This window comes from Apteryx rowi, unplaced genomic scaffold (assembly GCF_003343035.1).
Source record: "Apteryx rowi isolate R43461 unplaced genomic scaffold, aptRow1 scaffold_658, whole genome shotgun sequence".
NCBI lineage: Eukaryota > Metazoa > Chordata > Aves > Apterygiformes > Apterygidae > Apteryx > Apteryx rowi.
Window position 1 is genome coordinate 289520 of NW_020450936.1, and position 20574 is coordinate 310093.

The window sequence follows — 20574 nt, forward strand, 5'->3', positions numbered from 1 at the left end:
GGCGGGGGTCGCGCTCGGGCGGGCCGCGGGCGGGCGCTCACCCTGCCCTGCCCTGCCGGCCCAGCCCGGTGCGGCGCCGCCGCCGGGAGCGGGAGCAGCGGCCCCTCTCCTCCCGGCCCCCAGCGGCGCCGGCCGAGCCAAGGCAGCGGCGCCCCTTCGGAACGGGAAAAGGGAGCAAAGCCTCGAGGATGAAGGCTGATGTTTGTAAAGGAATCCTGTTCGTTCGTTTAAACGTCAGAGGCTATGTTCTTGATATTCCTCATAAACTGCCAGGCTTTTCGCCTGCTTTAGAGCCTTTTATCCCCCGCTCCTGTGCGGCCTGGCAGTGTTGCAGGCTGTGTGCTGTGGTGACCGCGCTTTGCCGTGCCGCTCCATATCCCCTTCTCCTAAGGTGTCTGCAGCTCTAAAGTGGGTTAGCAGGATGAGCAGAGGTAAAATAACATATTTCCACGTACAAAAACCTTTCAATGGCTACAACCAGACTATAATTACAGTAGTTAAGTTGGTAGTCCTGATTAACTGAGAGGCTGGAGTTTTTTAGCCTCCTTTTTTCTTTTTTCCTCTGGCTAATTCTATTTTAATTAAAACTCACAGTACTTTGTCAAACAATAAGTGAAATATCTAAGGTAACCAGAGTGCTGCTTGAAACTTATAATGTAGAGAGAGATGGACAGTCTGCATCTTAGATTTTGCATGCCATCAATGGTCAAACATTACCAATCTGAGTGCTATACTTCTACATTGATTTTTCTATTCAAGCTTTGAATAGAAACTGATATTTGCCTTTTGCCTCTTAAGCAACAAGGCATGGAATGAGAGCATGATCTTGACAAATCCCAGTTTAAAAGAAGCCTATATTTAAAGCAAATAAAATGTCAGTTATCTAACAAACCTGATTCCTGACAAGGCCTGATAAAAGTTTAGCAATGTGATTTTTCTTGTAGCTGATGAATAAGGCCTCTAGATTGTGACAGCACAGATGTGTTTCTTTCTGGTTGTAGCTTATTTTCAGGTCAATATTTAATCAAACTGCGGTAATATTTCAGGCCAAGCTTCTCCCTGCGTTTTTTTTTTGTCATGCAACTGGTTGAAGAGCTGTGGGTTAGAAGAAACAAAGCAATGTTTACTTTGTTTCTTCCAACCCACAGCTCTTCATGTCCAGGCCCCACAACTGTGGGAAGACATGCAGTAGATATCTAATCTCTAAAATACTTGCTGCCGTGGGCTATAAGCAGTTTCTAGTAAGTTATCCTAAACTTAATCTGTAATAAAAGCCCCAATGTCACAACTGTATTTCACAGGAAGGAGCAATAGAAGCAAAAAGAGCAGACATAATATACTAATATTTTTGAATAAAATTCACTAATGACTGTAGGAGGATGACCATGCTTCAAGAGGGTGAAAAATTCCAATGGTTCTAACCAGATCTGCCTAAGGAGGAGAACTGCCTTCCTGATGGTAAATCTGGTGATTGGTTTAGTCTTCTGTCTGAGGTCATACCAACTCTGGAAAGATTTTAATGCTGCTAGATGCCCCAGTTCACTCTATCTAGTATGTCCATGGCTGCAGTTAATCTGCCTCAGAAAAAGGAGGAGGGGAGCGAAAGAATTCTTTCTAGAGTTAACTTTTTGAAGGTTTTATGTTAAAATTTCACCTGTTTACTGTCTATTAACAGTGAATCAATTTAGCTTTCCTTTGCTATAGCGAATGTTCATTGCCCAAATTCTGAGATGCACAAAAGTCAATAGCTTATGGAGTAAAAAAAATGAATTACTGATCAAATGATTAGAGTAATAACTTTTCTAATGTCCCCCCAATAGCTCAAAATATGTTAGATTTTGGAATGTCTCTGAGTTCTGCCTTGCATTAAGCTATGTTAGGTTATCCCTATGATAACAAGCATATATTGAGTCCTGCATAGAGAGCCGTGAAGCTTGGGTTACTCTTGCAATGAGCTTTCATTCTAAATGGACAGTATAAACACAGTGGGATGATGAAGAGGCTGTGGAGCAATATGACTGCTTTTTTGCTAATGATATCTCTAAGCATTTCTGCCTCAGGCATCATGGTTTTAGTAAGCTGGTAGTATATGCCCAAGATTTTTCCCTAGTAAGCTGTTGCTTTTCATTGAAAGAATTTCTGTTCCTGCTTCATTTTGATGCTAGTCCCTAATCCCCCTGCTATCAGAAACTTGCTATGCAAATTATAAGCAGGATAAAAAAGCTCTCTCCTTAAAGAAATTGCAGCTATTGCTTAGTCTCAGACTGACTTGTCTTCTAAAAGCTATGCATTGTGTGGTCAGAGACCAAAAAAAATATTTTATTGTAGTGTCTTACAGAATGGAACCAGACTTGGATAAAGAGAAATTTTTCAGACCATCCTATATTGCTAGTGTTGAGCTGCCTCAAAGAACAGGACCAGTAAATGTGGAAGATATTAAAGCAGATCTCTCTGATGAATTTTCTTTGGTTTCTTCAAGCTCAGACATAAGCCAGGTAGGAATGCTTTAGTGTTTGCACTGTCTGGTGCCCAAATGAAAGGACGAAATTATCTTTAATATGCCTTTTATCTGAAGGAAATAAATGGGATGGGCTAAGTTGTTATCATTGCATTGATACCTTGTTAGGTGCATCGATTTCTTGTGCATGTGCTTAATGCCAGTTCAGAGCAGCTTAATCATAGAATGTTGTTATGGATTTCATTCTCAGTTTCTAACTGGCTTGAATGTAATATACTATATGTGTGCTGCAAGATTGTTTTGAAACTCTGTTTTCACAGTGAATTTCTGCAGGAGCCCAAACACTTCAACTGGTGTGGTGAATTACTCTAGATTTACCTGATGTGGGAAGCAAAAGTGGTTGTAAACTCTCCCCTTGCTCCAGAATACTTAGACCTGATGAAAATAATACTGTCCTAACGTGCTGATTATCAAGCACAGAATCTAGTCACATCTCTAATCTCTTTTTTATTATTATTATTATTTTTTTTTTTTTATTTAGAGGAGCAGTTTGGAGTCTAAGGGACACATACAAGTTTGCCTTCGTATTAGGCCATTCACCTCACTGGAAAAAGAAAATGAATCTCAGGTGTGACACTTTAAATCTAAAAATACTTCAAAAGTTTTTCTTCTATAAGCTGAACTCTGCATGTTTTTTTTCATGCATGTATTGTTTGTGCTATCATTTAATAGGATTGCATTTCACTAGAAGACTCAACAAGCATCATACTGAAACCCCCCAAAAACTCTTTGAGTCGGCTGAGTGAAAAAACTGCTGGACAGCTGATACAGAAGTTCACTTTTTCACGAGTAAATGAGTTGTCTTAAGTTTTTAATTCCTAAACAAGTTGTTAAATTTTTGTTAATTAATACCAAACAAACTAGATAAACTGTTGATACACTTTAAGACTGTAAACATGTAGAATTTCTGACTTCTTAAAAGCCTCTAATGACTGCTTAAACAAAATGAAGATGTTAATCAATTTATTGGTAATGCTCAGGTGTTTGGACCTGAAACAACTCAAGAAGAGTTCTTTGAAGGTACTATGAAGCAACCAGTGCAAGACTTCTTAGAAGGATATAATCGTCTTGTTTTCACATATGGTGTTACAAATGCTGGGAAAACCTACACATTCCAAGGTATGAGTAGCAATAGTGGTGTTTCCCTCCCCCATTCCCAAATGGTGCATGTGTGTGTATTTGTTTAAAGTGAGGGGTACCTATAGCAGTGATATCACTCTGCTGTGTGGAGTGACTGGGATACTCTAACTTTTTATTTTGGTTAAACTGTAGGCTGTATACATTGGCTTATTTTGAATAGTAGTAAATGATCTTTAAAAGTTTCCTTCCCTAACAAATATCACTAAACTGACAACAATCGGATTTTACTTATATGTATAGTGAGTCTTTGGAAGACCATAACACACTTGCTGTGCCTTGTCCTGTCGTCGTCCCCCCCCCCCCCAAGTATTTTGAATGTGGCAGGGGTGGGGGCAGATAGGGAAACAAATGTTCTATGTATCAGGATGTGAAAAGTTTATTTAATTTTCATATATGCATCTTCAAAAATGAAACAAACTCAGATGTTCTGCCTTCAAATAAAGAATACATTTATCATAAAGAATAAATATTTTGAAGCATGTTTAACTACTTTCAAGTATGTGTCTATCTTCATGTTGTCTCTAATTGCTGAGCTTAGCAATAACAATACCGTTAGTGATCTTGTTTCCTCAGGCACTATTTCTGTACTACTAAAGCTCAATATCCTTTCCGAGCAGAAGATGTCATCCTTTCTCTAGTTATTTTTCAAACCTTTTTAACAAATGAGAGAATTGGATTCAGATAGTAAAAAAATCTTCTGTAACAAAACAGCAGTTTTAGATGCTATGCTAGTTATTTGTTACGTAGAAATTGTAGGAAGATGCTAAATATTTGTTATGCTGTATGAAATTAATCTTTATCTGACTGATCCATTGTCTTCTAAGTAATCTTCTATTAGATGGGTTATGACTAAAGACTACTGCTAGTACTTCAAGCTTATCACTAGTCTGGGGCAATAATGAGATGGTCTTTCCTGTTGTAATAAATAATAGGTATATAAGAAATTTCTAAAATATACAGTCCCCTATACTTGATTGGGTTGGGTTTTTTTGTTTGTTTGTTTTAGAACTGATTCACAGCTTTTCAGATTCTGCAGACTTTGTTGTGGTATTACATTTTGAGAAGTAACTATCCACTAGTAATAAGAATTGGAAGGGTAGAATGGCAGGTTGTGTTTTTTTGTTTTTTTAACATCTTTAATACAGATAATCCTAACACTTTTTTGGTAGAAAATCAGCCCTTGTGCTTGAGGGACTTGCTGAGCGCTTGCTAAAGGTCTTTCTTTTGGAGAATCCAAAACTAAGTTTTGGATAAGTAGAAAATGGAGACAGCTGTAACACCTGAAACTCTTGAAAGTGTTGAGGCAGTGGTAGCTTTTTAGGGAAGTGCTATTGGGCAGCAACTCCAGGGCAGCCTTTTTGTCCTCACTGCTTTACACTGGCTGTTACAGTCAAACTAAAAGACTAGATGGTAAGAATTGTGAAACTGTACTTTTTAAAGAAACAGATTCAAGTCTGAGTAGTGACACATCTTGTTAATCAATTTATTTACATCTTCATCACCTAACTTGGAATATTCCTAGTCTTGCAATGGGCAGATAAGTAAAGGTTGCTGTCAGATGACTATTCTTCCTGGTTCTGCTAGTAAACTCAGAAAATATTGCTTATTGGGTACCAAGGTTTCCTTCTCTGTTTTTTCTGGAATTGTTAGTATAGCTTTCCACTTTGGCATTACACAGGAGTCTGTATTCAGTCAATGGCAAAGGAACTTTGTGAAGGAAGAATATCTTCAGGATTATTCATATACCATAGTTTAGCCAATGATGATTCTGTTTACATTAAGTTGAATTACAAAGGGCATTACAACAAACAAGGAATGGTTAGAGGAGAGATTAGGAGAAACAAATTAATGCAATAGTACTTGAATTTAAAATACATACTTGGTTACTGGCTTTTTTTTTTTTTCTTTTGAGTGCCAGTCAGATTCTACTTAGGCTCTGATCTTGAAAAGACATCTAGTGATGTAACTGATAAGAGCCCATCTTTCTCAGGAATAGGAAAAACTATCAGCTGCTGGAGGGTGATGTCAGCAGAAACTGAGAATGCAGGACAAGTCTCATCCACTCTCTCTGGGTTAGAAGTCAGAATTAAGTGAACCTTTAAAACTTGCATTCAGTTTAAGAAAGATCAAGCACACACATGGATTTTCATTGTTTGACTCCTTTTTGCCTTTCTGGTACTTAAGCAATATGCTATGAGGAAAGAAGGAAGTTGCTTTTATCTACTGGTCACAGGCTTCCACAGTTTTTGTAGGCTCTGTGGGATTAGTGCAGGGCTGCAACTGAGAGAGAATGTTGCTGATTGTCTCTCAAGGAAATAATCTGGAAAGAAGAGAAAGCAGCCTATGAAATACAACTGAAAAACTCCAAATATGTATAAAACATTTTTCCTTGTAGCTAGGTTTGTGCAGAATACCCAACTGCTTTTTACTTTACACCCCTTACTATTTAAGGAGTGGAGCATGAACTGTTGCTGAAAGCCAAATACCTTCTAAAATGTACTGTTAAAATTTCTGACATCTAGAGAATACAAAAAGTATTGCTTCAGGTGGTAACTGGCCTACAAGTCCTCAGTTATGCCTTAAGATTGGAATCTCATCTTTTTATCTTTCTTGTGTACGCCTTGTTCATGAGAGAATTGGGTCCTTTGTATGTTGCTTACAGGGACAGAAGATGATGTTGGTATTCTGCCAAGGACTATGGATATGTTGTTTAAAAGTATTCAAGGAAAACTATACACAGCAATGGATCTCAAACCGCATCGGTGTAGAGATTATATAAAGCTGACTAAAGACCAAGTGAAAGAAGAAACTTCTATTAAAAATGCAATACTTCGCCTAACCAAAGAGGTAAGAGGAGTGCTTCCTTCTATTCCGATGAGTATGCTCATCTGCGGATAGCTCAGTGTTACCCTCTTCATTCTGCAATGTGAAGAGGCTGTCTGCGTTTGGGCATGGATGCTTCTGTTTGCTGTTGGACACTTATTCAAATTAACAGTAGTTAAGCGAGCAGTGGAACTAGTGAACCCTGATCTTCTGTGGATTTCTAATCTGTGGCTGAACACTTGATAGGATGTAAACTCCAAAGTGTTTTCTGTAGTTTGGGCATTTTATAACTTGTCTTCTGGATCACTGGTGCTTGAGAAGGACTGAATGCAAGTAGTCATGGGACACTGCTAGGTCTGCTCCTTAAACAATTGACTGTCTTCTAAGATTTTAAAAAGATGTTCATGCTTTTGAGGCTGTTCCCTCTTTCAGTTTGCTATAGTACCATTAAAGGAAGCTAAAAATAGAAATCTTGAAAAGAGAGAAATAAGCCAGTGAATTTCTAAGGAGCTGAATCAAAATGGGTTTCTAATAGATTTTATTCTTAAACAGATCACTATTGCTCATTGCTGAGCAGTCTTAAAATACACTTCAGTTTTATGAGTTGTCTGAAGCTCTTAAGCTGTTTAGTCTAATTCCAATTATGGGAGACTTGTATCTTGTTTGATACTTTTTTTGGTGTTTTAATTACGAAGTGAATGGAACACTAAAAACAAAATTGAGCGGATATCAAAAACTGAAATGGGAAAGGAATTCTTGTCCTTTATTTTCCCTCCCCTCTGTGAGAAGGCTGAAGCATCTCCCAAATGGCTGCTAGGTTTTACTGGGGTATTCCGCTGTTGTGTGATGGAATATACCTGCTGTCTTGATCTTATCCGTGATTTGAATGTGGACTTCTCCAGTGTGGAAGGCAGGTGGCAGTAAAATTCTCTAAACAACATATGCAAACTTGTGGAAAGGAAGAAAAACAGACAGAATTCCCCCTCCACTTTTTTAATTTGCAACCTATTGATTTCAGGTAAGGATATTAAATTTCTGAGGAAGTGTTGCTCAACAAAAGCTCTTGATTACCTTATTCCATAAGTATAAGGCTGTGTTTTATCTCTAAATGCACTTTTTACTTTTTTATGGTGATGAAATGCCAAGTAGCATAGCAGCCCATTCACTACAGCATTTGACAAGTATTAACATGGATTTGTCACTCTTTCCTTGATTTATAAATAATATCATTGCTAAACCAGTGAAAGAAGGAGATTGCTATGGTGTGGATGAAATGTTCTGGCTTCTTCCTGAATGTATAAACTCGCTTTCCCTTGTAAAAGTCTGGCTTAGAAGACGCTTTGATTTACTTCTAACGGTGATTCAAGCTTGTGAAGCCAACACATGGTTCCATTTAGACAGCTAAGAAATCTTGAACAAGGAAAGTAGGACTTGGGACAGCAAACTTTGTCCTGTACCCTTCCAGGAGCAAGCAAGATTCAATGTTGGGTTTTCTTAATATTTTCTTCCTCACCTGTTTCTCAGTTACTTTTTAGTAAAGCCTCAGATCTCATGACCCCAAACTGACTTTGACAACTTTGACATTAGGTACTGTCTGAGACTATCATATCACTTTTTTTTTTTCCTCCTCCCTCCTTAGACTCTGTGGAAAGCACCACTTTGTTATATGTGTGTTTAATGGTTGCGTTCTTTTGCAGTACTTATCATTCTGGTGTTGCTATATGCTAAATCCTATGGATTTAACTTCAACCCATGTAGCTGTTACTATAGCATGCTTAACAATACTTTTTTTTCCTAAAATCAATTTTTTTCACCTGGATACTTTTGTTGTCCTATTACTTTCCTGGCTTCAAGACTTATTTTAAAAAGGATCTAATGCCATTGTTAGTGAAAGCAAAGTTGTGTCACTTTCTCCATTGTGTTCTGTTCCTCAAAGATGAAAATGCTCTGGTTCAGGGCAATGGGGACCTTTGTGGAGATCTAAAATTTGTTTATGGTATTTGACAAAAACTTGAGGTCATACATCTTGCTATAGAAGCAAGAATACTTTACTGGAAATACTTTAACAGCATCATGTTGAATCTGCAGTCTTATTTTTAATTTTGTATTTCTTAAGTTTTAGAAATCCTAAACATGGGATAACTTGTATAATACATAACTTCAAATAACTGGGAATTATGTTAATATTAAAGCCTCCCAAGCTGTAAATAAGTTGAGAGAAACTGTAAAGCCATGCAGACTTCTAAGATTTCACCTTTTTAAGAGAAGAGGGGGGAAAAAAAGTCTGCCTTAAAGTCCCTAACAATTTTTAAGGATTTCAGAGAAAAATCCCTTGCTTACATGCTGGAATGCAAGCTGTATAAAACTGATCTGGGATGACAGAGGATATAGGAATAAAATGCAGGAGATGAAGAGCTACTTGCAGACTCAGTAACACAGCAGACTGAGGAGATCTGTGTGCATAATGTGTCAATCTCTCTAGTTTCTAAATCTTTCTTTGTAAGAACAATATTTAAGTTTACGAATTTTGTTATGTCTACTTCAGCAGAGCCAGGTCTGGGCATGTTTTGTGTATGTAAAGCTAAAAAGCTTCCTAGAAGCTTTGATATAAACACTTGGTTGTTTCATGAATTGTTGGATGGAATCTAGCTTCATATGAAATGTACTCGTGACAATACATAGAGAAATCTGTTTTTTTTAATCAGCTTTCATTTCCTTAAGCATAGTGTTCTCTGTAGGTTAGTCACATTTCTCTGCAGCTCTATCTTAAATGTTAAAACCAGCAACTGAGTGCATGTGTATGAACCTCAAGCTCTAGCAATAAGAATTTATCTTAATTTTTTTGAAAGAGCTTGGCAAAAGGTGACTTCCTTCCCTTTCCAAAGTTTAGTCTTTGATTTTAACTGTGGAATGTTTCCATGGCCTATGTTATGAGGCAACTGGTTGCCTATCTAAACTGTAAATGAGCAAGTGTTCTAGCTGTACTGCTGTTTCTGAGGGTTGAACTTGTAAGCCATGAGATCTGAAAGTCTTGAAATAGCAAAATAATAACAAAATTTCAGGACTCTCTAGATTCACCAGGTGAGGCATAATGTGGAAACTGCAGCTGGCCTATTGCAAATCATACTGTTAAACTGCCCTGTTTTCAAGTGGGCTCCTGCCCCTCCATTTTCTATAAACTAGTTTTCATCTGGATCAGCAAACAAATGATGTCCACTGTGATAAGATGTGATACAAGGGAAGTGTCAGGGATGACCACGAAGGTAAGAACAATCCTTTCAGTGGGAGCGTGTGGGTGCATTGAAGTAGGCACAGTGTGTAGCCAGTATCTTTCCATTGGTATATATTGCAACTATGCCTTATGACTATGTAGTAGGACAACAGAGCTTTTACAAAAGTGGCAAATTGTAACTATTTTTACTGTCAACAATATTTCTTAGTCTTTGTTCTCTTTTGTAGGTAGACCATCAATATAGCACTCACAGCAAAGCACCAGTTGATTCTAAGGGTATGTTTTATATTAAAGAATTGCTATTTATTAAAAAAAAAAAAAAGGCTGGCAAAGAAGCTTTTTTTTTTTCCAGGTCAACAACTGATTTTTGGCCTAGGTTAATAACAAAAGAACTATTTGGCACTTGTTTACATAACTGTGATTTGGGTAGTGAGTGACTGTCTGGGTAGAAAAGCCAAAGATAAAAATAGAAGATGGTCACCTGTGCATCCAACCCAAACTGATACTCAGTGAGGTGAGACTTTGGCAAGGAAAGGTAGTACTGCTTGGCCTGTGGGCCCTAATGCTATCTTGACAGATTTTTTGAGCACTTTATTTAAATATAGAAGCTTATTTGGAGCATAAAACCCCTAAATACTATGTTTTTCTTAAAAGGGCAGAATTAAATATATTTGTTTTACTACTTTTTTTTCTTTAATCTTTTTTCTTTAATCTCTTAATTAATCAAGCTCTGTTTGATAGTGTTTGCAACTTCTGTACCAATGTAGGGTAAGCATATGACTTCCAGCTACTTGAGGAAGAGGGGAAAATTCCAATGGATTCTTGTCTGGAGAATCTTTTTTTAGAGGTTGCTGTAGTATCAATTTGAATTTCATTTCTAAAAAGTAAATATAAATGAAATCTGCTATGTCCATATAGACTTGTAATACTTTGTACTTTTTGGCAGATTTGAAAGAACTCTTAAAAGAATCGGAGCAATCTAGTCTAAGTGTGGAGAATTACATGAAGTTTTCTGTCTGGGTTTCGTTTTTCGAAATTTACAATGAATGCTTTTATGACTTACTGATTCCAATATCAAATGACAAGAAGAGAAGAACACTACGCCTTGCGCAAGACGTCAAGGGATGTTCTTATGTAAAAGGTGATTAAAAAACATTGCAAATACCCAAACTTGACTGTGGAAACCTCAATTTTTCTGTAATAAGAGGTGTGTTTCTTTCTAGATCAGAAACTCTAAACTGCCTTTATTGTAGCACTGTAAACTTCTGCCTTGAGTATAAAAGGTGACAGACTCTATGTATACATATAAATATCTGTGTATATATAAATAATGCAAATGTGTGTACATATGTCATTATATATTACATGATATACTTGTCTGCCCTTTCCCATGGGAGGGGAATATTGATCCTCTAATAGTTTCTATCTGAAACAGACTTACTAAAATGTTTGTATGCCTTGAGTAGACAATCTGGTGGGCTTACAGTCTCCTGCTCCCTTTATCTTTGCTAATTATATTTACAAGATGTTCATGTTTCTTCTTCCTAAAGATCTGCAGTGGGTTCAGATTTCCGATTCTAAAGAAGCTTTTAGACTTCTAAAACTGGGGTTGAAACACCAGAGTATTGCAAGCACAAAACTAAATACTTCTTCCAGCAGAAGGTGAGAAAAACCTTGAGTATAAGGTGGTTTGGGGAGGAGAAGCTAAGATATAGTTTGTGGCTTTTAGGAGGGGAAGAGGCTTTACCAAATTCTGGATATCTAGGTTTCAGTTCTGACAGCCTGTGACAGTATGTGACCCAATGTTTTGAGCCAGAAGGATTCAATCCTGCCACAGGATGAACATGCATAAAAGCTAACGGCATTTTTTTTAAACACTCTCCTTCAAGCAAAAGCACATAGCTTCCTTCTGTCTAAATGTCAGCTTCTACTATAATGTGAAAACTTGGTAGTATACCCTGAGTAAAAAAGCAAAATAAGTACAGCAAAAATGTCTTTCTAAAAAGCTTGTTGTATTGTAATTGAATGAGTAAATACTTAGATATGCTGACAGATTCTGTGAAGCTTTAAACAGGTGTTCTAGGGACTAAAAATACTTTGAAGATGTTGGTCTCATTTCATCACTTCTCAGCTGTCTTAAACTTTTTCTTTTAGTCACAGTATATTCACAGTTAAGGTACTAAAAATTGAAGATTCAGAAGCACCACGAGTGACACGAGTCAATGAGTAAGTTCAGAGCTGAGTCTCCCTCCTTTTCCTGTAGTGATGTTGCCAACTTAACTACCATCCTCTATATTGGTGCAGTAGTACCACACTATATACCCAGCGCTCCCCCCATAGCACTTCATGCACAAATGGTGGTTTCCCCACTTTGTGCACTCATACAGTACTTGGTCCTCTACCTTAAGCCACCAGATAGCATTGCTGTTCTACATCTTGTCCCCTTTATTCAGCACAAGATTCCTCTAGTCAACAATACTCAACTTCTGATCTTGTGCAAGTCCTCAGAAGGAGCAGGGTGGGAAAGCCCTATTGAAAGGGGTGGGAGGATCCATGTGATGGAAGACCAAGAAATTCTTTCTCTGCAAAAACTAATTACATTGAAAACAATGAATAATTTGTAGGTGTTTTGAAGCAAGAAAAGTGAATTTTCCTTATCTGTCTTCAGATTGTCACTTTGTGATCTTGCTGGTTCAGAAAGATGTACCAAGACACGCAATGAAGGTGATAGATTGAAAGAGAGTGGAAATATAAACACCTCTCTTCTGATTCTGGGCAAGTGTATAAATGCACTCAAGAACTGTCAACAGTCAAAGTAAGTTCTTTTAAGAATTGCTAACTGTGGTTTTAGGTATTGCATGTAACAGTTAAAAGCTACTGTTTAAAATATACAGTACTAATACTGACAGTAAGTTTTGATGGAAAAGTTGTATAGACTTTCCAGGTCTGGAAAGTCTTGTTGACCTACTGAAGTTATTTTCAAACTTGTCGGTTTTGCTTTTTGGTAAATTACTCAAATTCTAACATCCTTTAAACATGTTGTCATAGACCTCAGTGATTAACTTTCTCTTTTCTTGAGTTTTAATTATCAAACAAATCTTGGAATAAGTTTTAAACCTTTCTTTCTCTAGAGTCATAGTTAATATTGTGAAGAGTCAAAATTTCAGCTTCTTTATTCCTCCTTTTGTTAACAAACTCCATTTTCTACACATTTTTGATGTAACCTTTTCCATTAGCAGGATATTGTTGCGCTTTGTCATAACTATGTACTCTTCTACAAAATATGTTGGCTGCTGAGTTGATATTCCCCCCCCCCCCCCCAATGGTATAACTAACCGTATGCAGACACACAGAAAAAAGCCTCTGCACTACTTAGGCCCTAGCTTTAGGCACCTAAATGAGACTGAAGTAATGCATAAATTTCTGCTAGCTGTCTAAACAGTACAATATATAGTCACATTTGGGCATAACTGTCCAAGAACAGCTTTCTCCACAGGTTCTAACTTGAAGATCTGTTTCTGTCCCAGAAGCTAAACTAACTCCCAGTCAAACTGCTGCTGATTTTCCCTGGTGTGCTTTGCCAAATTTCATTTGCACCATAACATAGTTCCTGACAGCTTATTCAAAGTCAATCGCATCTTAAAATTAGATAAAAAAAGATTTGCCTATTGTCTATGCTCCTGATAATCCTAACTTTTGTAAATTTCTCTTCCTGTTGTTGCTAGATGGGACAGATGCATTAAAACTAGCTACTTGTTAAAAGGTTGCTAACATATTCAGAATGTTTTTTTTCTTATCCTAATAACTTTGGATTTTTAAACAATACAGAAGAAATGTTCTTAAGGTATTAACAGATGCATCTTACAGGCTGAGTAGGAAGCAGTAATTTTCTTAAAATGACTGTTTGTCACTCTAGCAGCAAAGCCACTTATGAGCCATATATGGTGCTCTAACAAGAGTGTTGCTTTCTGGAGTCCTGTAGTGCTATTCATGTAACTGAATAGCTGTCATATGTCCAAAATGCAGGTGACCCACAAAGCGGCAAGTGTGTTTGGTCATGTCTTGGGAATTCTCATGTATCTTCCTATAGACAACCAAACATCCATCACCAGCTGTTAAATCCAATGAGACAGCCTCTGGTTCAGGAAATGCCAAACTGCTAGGGGCTAGGAGGATGTTCTGGGAAGAATTTTCATGTTTGGTGTGTACTCGCTTTCTTGCCTGGGCACTTGCTGTTGTCCATTCGCAGAGACCAGATACTGAGTGTTAGGGATCTGTGATGTATTGAATGCTGCTTGCCTAGAACTAAACGTGTCCCTTCCACTAATGTGATAAGGAAAAGAAGGGTGGGATATGGCATACCCTAGGTTAAATGTTGGACATACTTTTGATTTAAGTGCTTGCATTGATTGTATTACTGTAGCCTATCAGAAGTGATAATGAATGGCTAAATAGCAATCTAAACTGCTACACAAACTGCTATGCAATCTCTCTACAAACAGCTGAAAACAATTTTAAATCACTTAAAGGCTACTGTGTGGTATAAATATTTTGAAGTCTTCAGACTAGATAGGTCTTGCATTGACTGGAAGTCGTCTAATTTCTGATCTTCTATTTTTGTCTTTTAAAGGTTGCAGCAGCACATACCATTTCGGGAAAGTAAACTAACTCATTTCCTTCAAGGTTTCTTCAGTGGAAGAGGGAAGGTATACATGATAGTAAATATAAGTCAATGTGCTTCAGCATATGATGAAACACTCAATGTGCTGAAGTTCTCTGCCATTGCGCAAAAAGTAAGTGTGATATAGTTGTGTTGTTGATTGTACTCTTCTGATTTGCATTTAAAGGGAAGGCTCCCTCATTTTTAAGAACATGAATTTTGTTACTAATTTTCTTTAGAATTTCTTGTGTTGTGATTAAATTTTCTAGTTACTTTTTTGTCAGGCTTTATTTCCTTGTAAAGCTATTAAAAAGGCTATGCTGGGGAATACCTTCTTTGAGTGGCAGAAGAGCATCTCCAGCTAAAAATCCATAATTTTGACAAACTGCCACAGACTTTTCATATTCGGAAGAAGTTTCCTGTGATTTAAGTAAATGTTCCTTCTCTACTTGTAACATGTTCCCACCAGGGAGAGCACTGCTAGCTGCCTCTGTATGCTACTGCTATCCTGCTCATGTCAGGTATTGAAAAAATAGATTGAGCAGCAAAAAGGGCCTGAAAGGTCCTTTTTGTGTCCTTAGAGGCTTTGGTGGGAAAGTGGAGATTAAGCAGAATGTGTAAGAGTGAATACAGTGCTAATATAACCCTGATGAAACTTGCTGCAGTCTTAAATGAAAGTCATGGAAAAATGTTTGTTGAAAGCTAATGTGTTTAAAGGACAATAGATATAGGCCTTTGGGAGGCAGACTCATCTAAGTAGGTTAAGTGTGAGACTAGAGGAAGAAGAGTATGAGGGTGACAATTGTGCAAGAAATGGGATTTATAGGGTGACATTCAGTTGCATGTAACACAGCTAGGAAAAATAAAGTAAGCGAAAATGCAAAAATCTGCTTGTAGAAGAGGTGGCAGCCCTCCTGTGGGTTCTCCAGCTAATGAAACTTGGTGCTCCAGGAATCAAAAGAAGGGCTGGATACTGAAATGACTCCTCTGTGTTCTAGCTGGAAACTGGTATAATAGTGACTCTAAACAGAGCATATACTGGGGAAGTACTGTGCCTAGGAGTGCTATAGGTAAGTGCAGGTGTTTCTTAGAAGTGCCAGGAAAGGTTTAAAAAATACTAATGGCTGTTTTTTATTTCCTGAGTAGGTTTTAGTTCTGGACACCTCTATTCTTCCCCAAGATCAGTCATTTGGCCAGAAATCAGCAAGAGAATCGTCACTTCTTAGTGACACTAAAATGCCAATAACAAGGAAAAGAGCTACAATACTTTGGGACAGGAGCTTGGAAGATGTGATTGAAGGTGATGAGATGGAAGAACAGCATAATATGTTGGGAGAAGAAGCAATGCAGAAATACGAAGAAAATAAAGTTGTTATTGGAAAGGAAGAATATATGGTATGTACCAGGATTATCTTAAGAATCAGTGTAGCGCTGTGTTTTAAAGCAATGTATTCTCCCTGTTCCCCTGCTTCTCCCTTGCTCCTTCCAATCACCCTCATTCTCCCCAAACCCAGTGTTGTGAACTGGAAGTGGGATTACTCATGGCTTATTGTCTATTGTGGGAAGTCTGTATCAAATGCCTGTAAATCCAGACTGAGGAATGAGAATTGCAAACTTGATTTTCTCTGCTATTAGTAACCTATGGTCAGTGCACAGCAAGGAATATCTGTTTTTCAGCAGTACAAATATCTTTTGTCAGTTTTTTCTATGTACAAGAAAACTCAGAAAATACTTTTCAAGTGACAGTAGTTTTGGTCTATTTTGGAACAGTGCTTGCTTAAAAATCACTTCTAGGAAAGGCAGAAGGGAGAGAATAGAGGGCTTGGAGGATGTTTGGAAGCTTCCTTAATATCATTCAAGAAATGGGCATTTAAAAAAAAAAAAAGCTAAATCCTTTAGAACTTAAGCTTGACTTTGTTTAAAACAAAGATTTCAAGAAATCTTGTAAGAAACATAATATTCTTTGCACATGCCTGCTCTGTGCAGACTTGTAAATTGTTGTGCCAGTACCAAACAACAGATACTTCGATCTAGTCATGAATGCTTCTGTTCATCAGCTAATAAAAGAAATGCAGCAACACCTCCCCCCCAGATTAGAAGAATAAAATGTAGTGTTAGTGTTTCAGGAATGGGGGAAAAACTCGCTTCTGGAAAACCACTGCTTTATGGAAAAAAAAAAAAACAAAACTAAAATACTAATGGTAATTCTAGACGCTGCTGCGTCTTATAGAAGACTTGAAGAACAAACTTATTACTGAGAAGAAGGATAAATTGCTGCTGGAACTAAAAATCCGTGAAGAAGTGACACAAGAATTTACCCAATATTTTTCACAGCGGGAAATAGATTTCAAGTAAGTTAACTTCAAGGATTTTTTTAAACCTTTAAGGAGGGGTTTTGTTTGTTTTTAACAATTTCTAAGTCTGTCTCTTGGCCAGAATAATCTATACTTTTCTGCTAGAATTGACATCTGTTAATATATCAGTTTCTATTTGGACTATGAGTTCAGGAATAATCCTCAGTGTGTGTGTGTGTGTGGAATCTATAAGCAAAATGTATTCTTGCTGTACAGAAATCTCTTTTAGGCTAAGATCTTTGTTAATAACATGTCCACAGAAAGGATAACACCTACAAATTCTTTGGTTGCTGTAGTCTTAACGATACTCTAAATGAGTGTTTTGGCTCAAGAAGTTTATTTCTAAACTTTTTCAGTGGTATACATGTGTATAGTCAGTGCGCACATACTTGTCTCCCCCTGTTCTTGAGCAGGAAATAATATAGTAGGGCTGCTACACCAGGACAGAAGTATTATGCTACTGTGCCAAAATACAGGAAAAAATTGTCTTTGCCTGTAGGAGGCCTGTTGTGCTAGTGACTTAACATCTCAAACTAGTTGGCTTTTAGCAGATGTTTTTCTTTCCTACTGCAGAGAGTGCCTTTCTCATGAACGGGAACGGCTTGAAGAAAATTCTGAAAGACGTTTGGAAATCTTTAAGGAACTTGTAAATGGTTATACCAAAAGCCTTGATGAGGAAAAATTAAAGGATCTGCCTTGCAGTGAGCAAGCTGGGCCTCTGGTATCTTGCTTTTTGTTTTGTTCCCAAACATCTTGCCTTTTACTAACGTCCTGTTAAAGGGGTTGCGTCTTTTGGCATTTGAAGGATAGTTTCAAGGAATTGCATGTTGCGTAATTGTATCCCTAGATAAATATACCTGTATCTCATTTAATAGGAGGAAGTGTTGAGCCTTTGCACATGTTCTAAACCTACTGCATCCTTCCCTTCTCCCTCCCTCCCCCCCCCTGGCCTCCGCGCCTCGCCTGCGTGGCGTGCTCGCCTCCCTCCCGAGCGGGACCTGCGTTGCTGAGGTACTAGCTCCCCCCCCCCCCCCCCCCCCCCCATTTTTGGAGTGAAACACAGTGACAATTACTCTGTACAAAGAAACTGAAAATAACTGCTCTTATGGTATAAATTACTGAGTTAAGTGCCTATTTAGTGTTTAAAGTTAGGATATTTTTCTCCTTATGTGTGGATTGTACTAAAGGGTTCCTAGGTGGTTCTCCCCCTGCCCTACCCTGGCCCCCCTTAAGGCTGTTGTAGCTACAGCTGAAGCAATGAGAATTATATGTACACTTAAAGCATAACTAGACTCTTAGCTTGAGGCAGGCTCTTGTAGCTTTGGAAAACTTTGATTTTTAAAAATGACAGGAAAAGATTTAAACTCAATATCTTGCATATGTCTTCATTTTGCTTCTTACGAGGTTACCACAGAACTTATTTCACCTTCCAAACTTTTATTGGTGTATGGAAATTCCAGGCATATTCCTCTTTCCAATATTATTCACCTACTATGCCCACTGTATGTTCTCATCAGGAAAAAAATACTGGCTCGCATAATAAAGCGGAGTGTCTTTGGTGGTATAACAGGGAATGTGACAGTGGGTCATTAACTGCTGTGGAAATAAGGTAGCTATTAATTGATAATAGAAATTTGGGTGTAGAAAAGACAGAAGTTGGCAATCAGATAACATATGAAATAAGATGTTGTTGAGACTGGCATTAAAACTGTCTCTATATGGTTGAATTCATAAGGGTCTTTCAAATTTTCTGTAGAAATAATGGCTATTCTGTTGTCATTTGCTACTTCTAAAAGGATATGTATTGTCTTCCAGAATGGAGCATATAGCATAGTTCAAGACAGCTGCACTGATCTTGAGGACATTATTGATTCCCTGCAGAATGATGTCATTGATATTAAAAAGCAAGCAGAAGCAGCGCACAGGTACATTGTGTCCCTGGAGGACCCACAGGAAGCTATAGGTTGGCTTGAAAAACAACTAGGAAGAACTACCACTGAACTAACTAAGACTAAAGAGGAGCTGACAAAGAAAACCACTGAACTCATGAAAACTGAAGAAGAGCTGAAACAGAAAAACAGAGGTGAGTTGGGCATAAAAGTACTCAGGAAAACAGAAGGAAAAAATGACTGAACTTCATATAGAATAGAAATAATGTTAGTATTTCATCCAATTCAATTGATCGGGAACGAGGGGGGGAAAAAAAGGAATCATCCTTGGATTTGGAAACCAAATCACATATACAGTGATGGTAACCAGGTAACCAGTTAACCAGTTCTGTGTTGCCTGAGTGAGTTCCACTGGTTTTGGTTATTCCATCTTTAAGACCAAGTTTAAAGCAGTCTGTTAGACTTTCTTTCAGTAAGCTCAACTTCCAGTGTGGAGCGAAATGTCAACATCATTAATTCCTGATTTCATGGTTATATTGTAATCCCTGCACTTCTTTTCCATTCTACTCTTATCCCCTTATTACAAAAAAAAATCTGGTAAGGCTTTTAGGAACACTTACCGCTTTCACATCATACTGTGCTCATGTAATTTCTTGTTACTTTAATAGCCATTTCTTTTATGGCTACTGTTTAAACACTTCTGCTTCAGTAAGTGAATAGGCAGAAGTTAGTGGGTCATTGTATGACTGCCATGTGGAACTGACTTTCACTGAATACTGAAAATAGAGAGGTAATAGTTGCTGGTCTGATGCATTTCAGAAGCTTTTGAAAGGTATGAAAAACATGTTAAAACTGGTTGACTTATCATATTCTGTGAAAACTAATCTCAGCTTGTGTTTAGTACCAGACAAATGCAAGCTGACAGGAATGGATGATGTGTCATTGCATGATATTAATGTGTTCCAAAGTTAGTAAGGAACATGGTTCAGTGGTTTTATATAACAAAAACTGAACTCAAAACAGTTATCAAAGACTGAACAGGACTGACCTGTGAGATGTAAAGCTCAGAAGAGCTTTCTTGGCTTATAAAATGGTGTTCATCTGAACAATATTTACAGACTAAAAAGGTCTCATTTCATTATCTTAACTCTAAAATGCTACTTAAGTGGTGGCTTGAGCTCCATTTTTGTTTTTTACCAGTACTCAACATGACCCTCACTCAAAGGCAGTATGATTATGCCATAAGTGTTAAAGGCAGTCCAGTGTTGCTTTACTGTTCTTCTGTATGAAGACTGAATCCTCAGCTTATTAGCCTTGTTTAAACTTGCTGCTTTTTTTTCCAGATACATTTCAAAATTGTATGTAATGAGCAACTTGGAGAAGCTGCTGAAATGTTTGACCTTGCCTGTGTTATTCCAAGTATATTTGAACTTGGAAAAATTTGTTGCTGTGTGCTGCAAGTCAAAATGAAATAAATAAGAGGAGGAATAAAAGTAAATACTGGCTGAAAATATAGAATCAAATTGCTTAAAACCTGTTAATTTCTTTGATATGTGTGTAACTTGGATGTTGTGTGCTACAATTCTGAGCACAGAGTATTGTCACCTTAAGCAACTAATATGCTGTAGGTGCAATCATGCTTAACTTAAGTATATTTGGTGCAATATAAAACTTGCTGAGCTGTACCAAATCCCTCTTTTAAAGCTCAGTTTGCGAACTTCAAATCCTCCCTTGAGCCACTACCACCACAAGGACTTTCATCAACGCAGATAGTGTTTTGCCCAAGAAGTTATTCAAGTTGTAAGTTGGCATAACTATTAAAAGCCAGGGTAGGATTCAACAAAGGAGATGGTTTCTATTTTCAGCTTAGTTTCAGTGGTGGCTTTCAGACTTGTGGGACTCCTGACTATGGAGACTAGAACAGAGGAAAGAGGAAAAGGGAGCCTTGAATTACTAAA

At 37.7% G+C, this 20574-nt stretch overlaps 1 protein-coding gene across 2 annotated transcripts in view; it reads left to right on the forward strand.

Moving 5' to 3' along the window:
• KIF20B (kinesin family member 20B) overlaps positions 1-20574 on the forward strand; it is a 47863-nt gene that overhangs the window by 193 nt on the left and 27096 nt on the right. Inside the window, exons 1-16 of one of the 2 annotated variants that reach the window (XM_026085022.1) lie at positions 296-431; positions 2329-2495; positions 3000-3086; positions 3191-3307; positions 3499-3637; positions 6321-6505; positions 9941-9989; positions 10660-10854; positions 11264-11375; positions 11868-11939; positions 12382-12528; positions 14344-14506; positions 15520-15768; positions 16585-16724; positions 17301-17448; positions 18543-18810. In XM_026085022.1, coding sequence (XP_025940807.1) covers positions 422-431; positions 2329-2495; positions 3000-3086; positions 3191-3307; positions 3499-3637; positions 6321-6505; positions 9941-9989; positions 10660-10854; positions 11264-11375; positions 11868-11939; positions 12382-12528; positions 14344-14506; positions 15520-15768; positions 16585-16724; positions 17301-17448; positions 18543-18810 — 2248 coding nt within the window. In that variant the 5' untranslated portion in view covers positions 296-421. Of the gene's footprint in view, positions 1-295; positions 432-2328; positions 2496-2999; positions 3087-3190; positions 3308-3498; positions 3638-6320; positions 6506-9940; positions 9990-10659; positions 10855-11263; positions 11376-11867; positions 11940-12381; positions 12529-14343; positions 14507-15519; positions 15769-16584; positions 16725-17300; positions 17449-18542; positions 18811-20574 lie in introns of those variants that run through there. The other variant, XM_026085023.1, reaches the window with a different exon arrangement.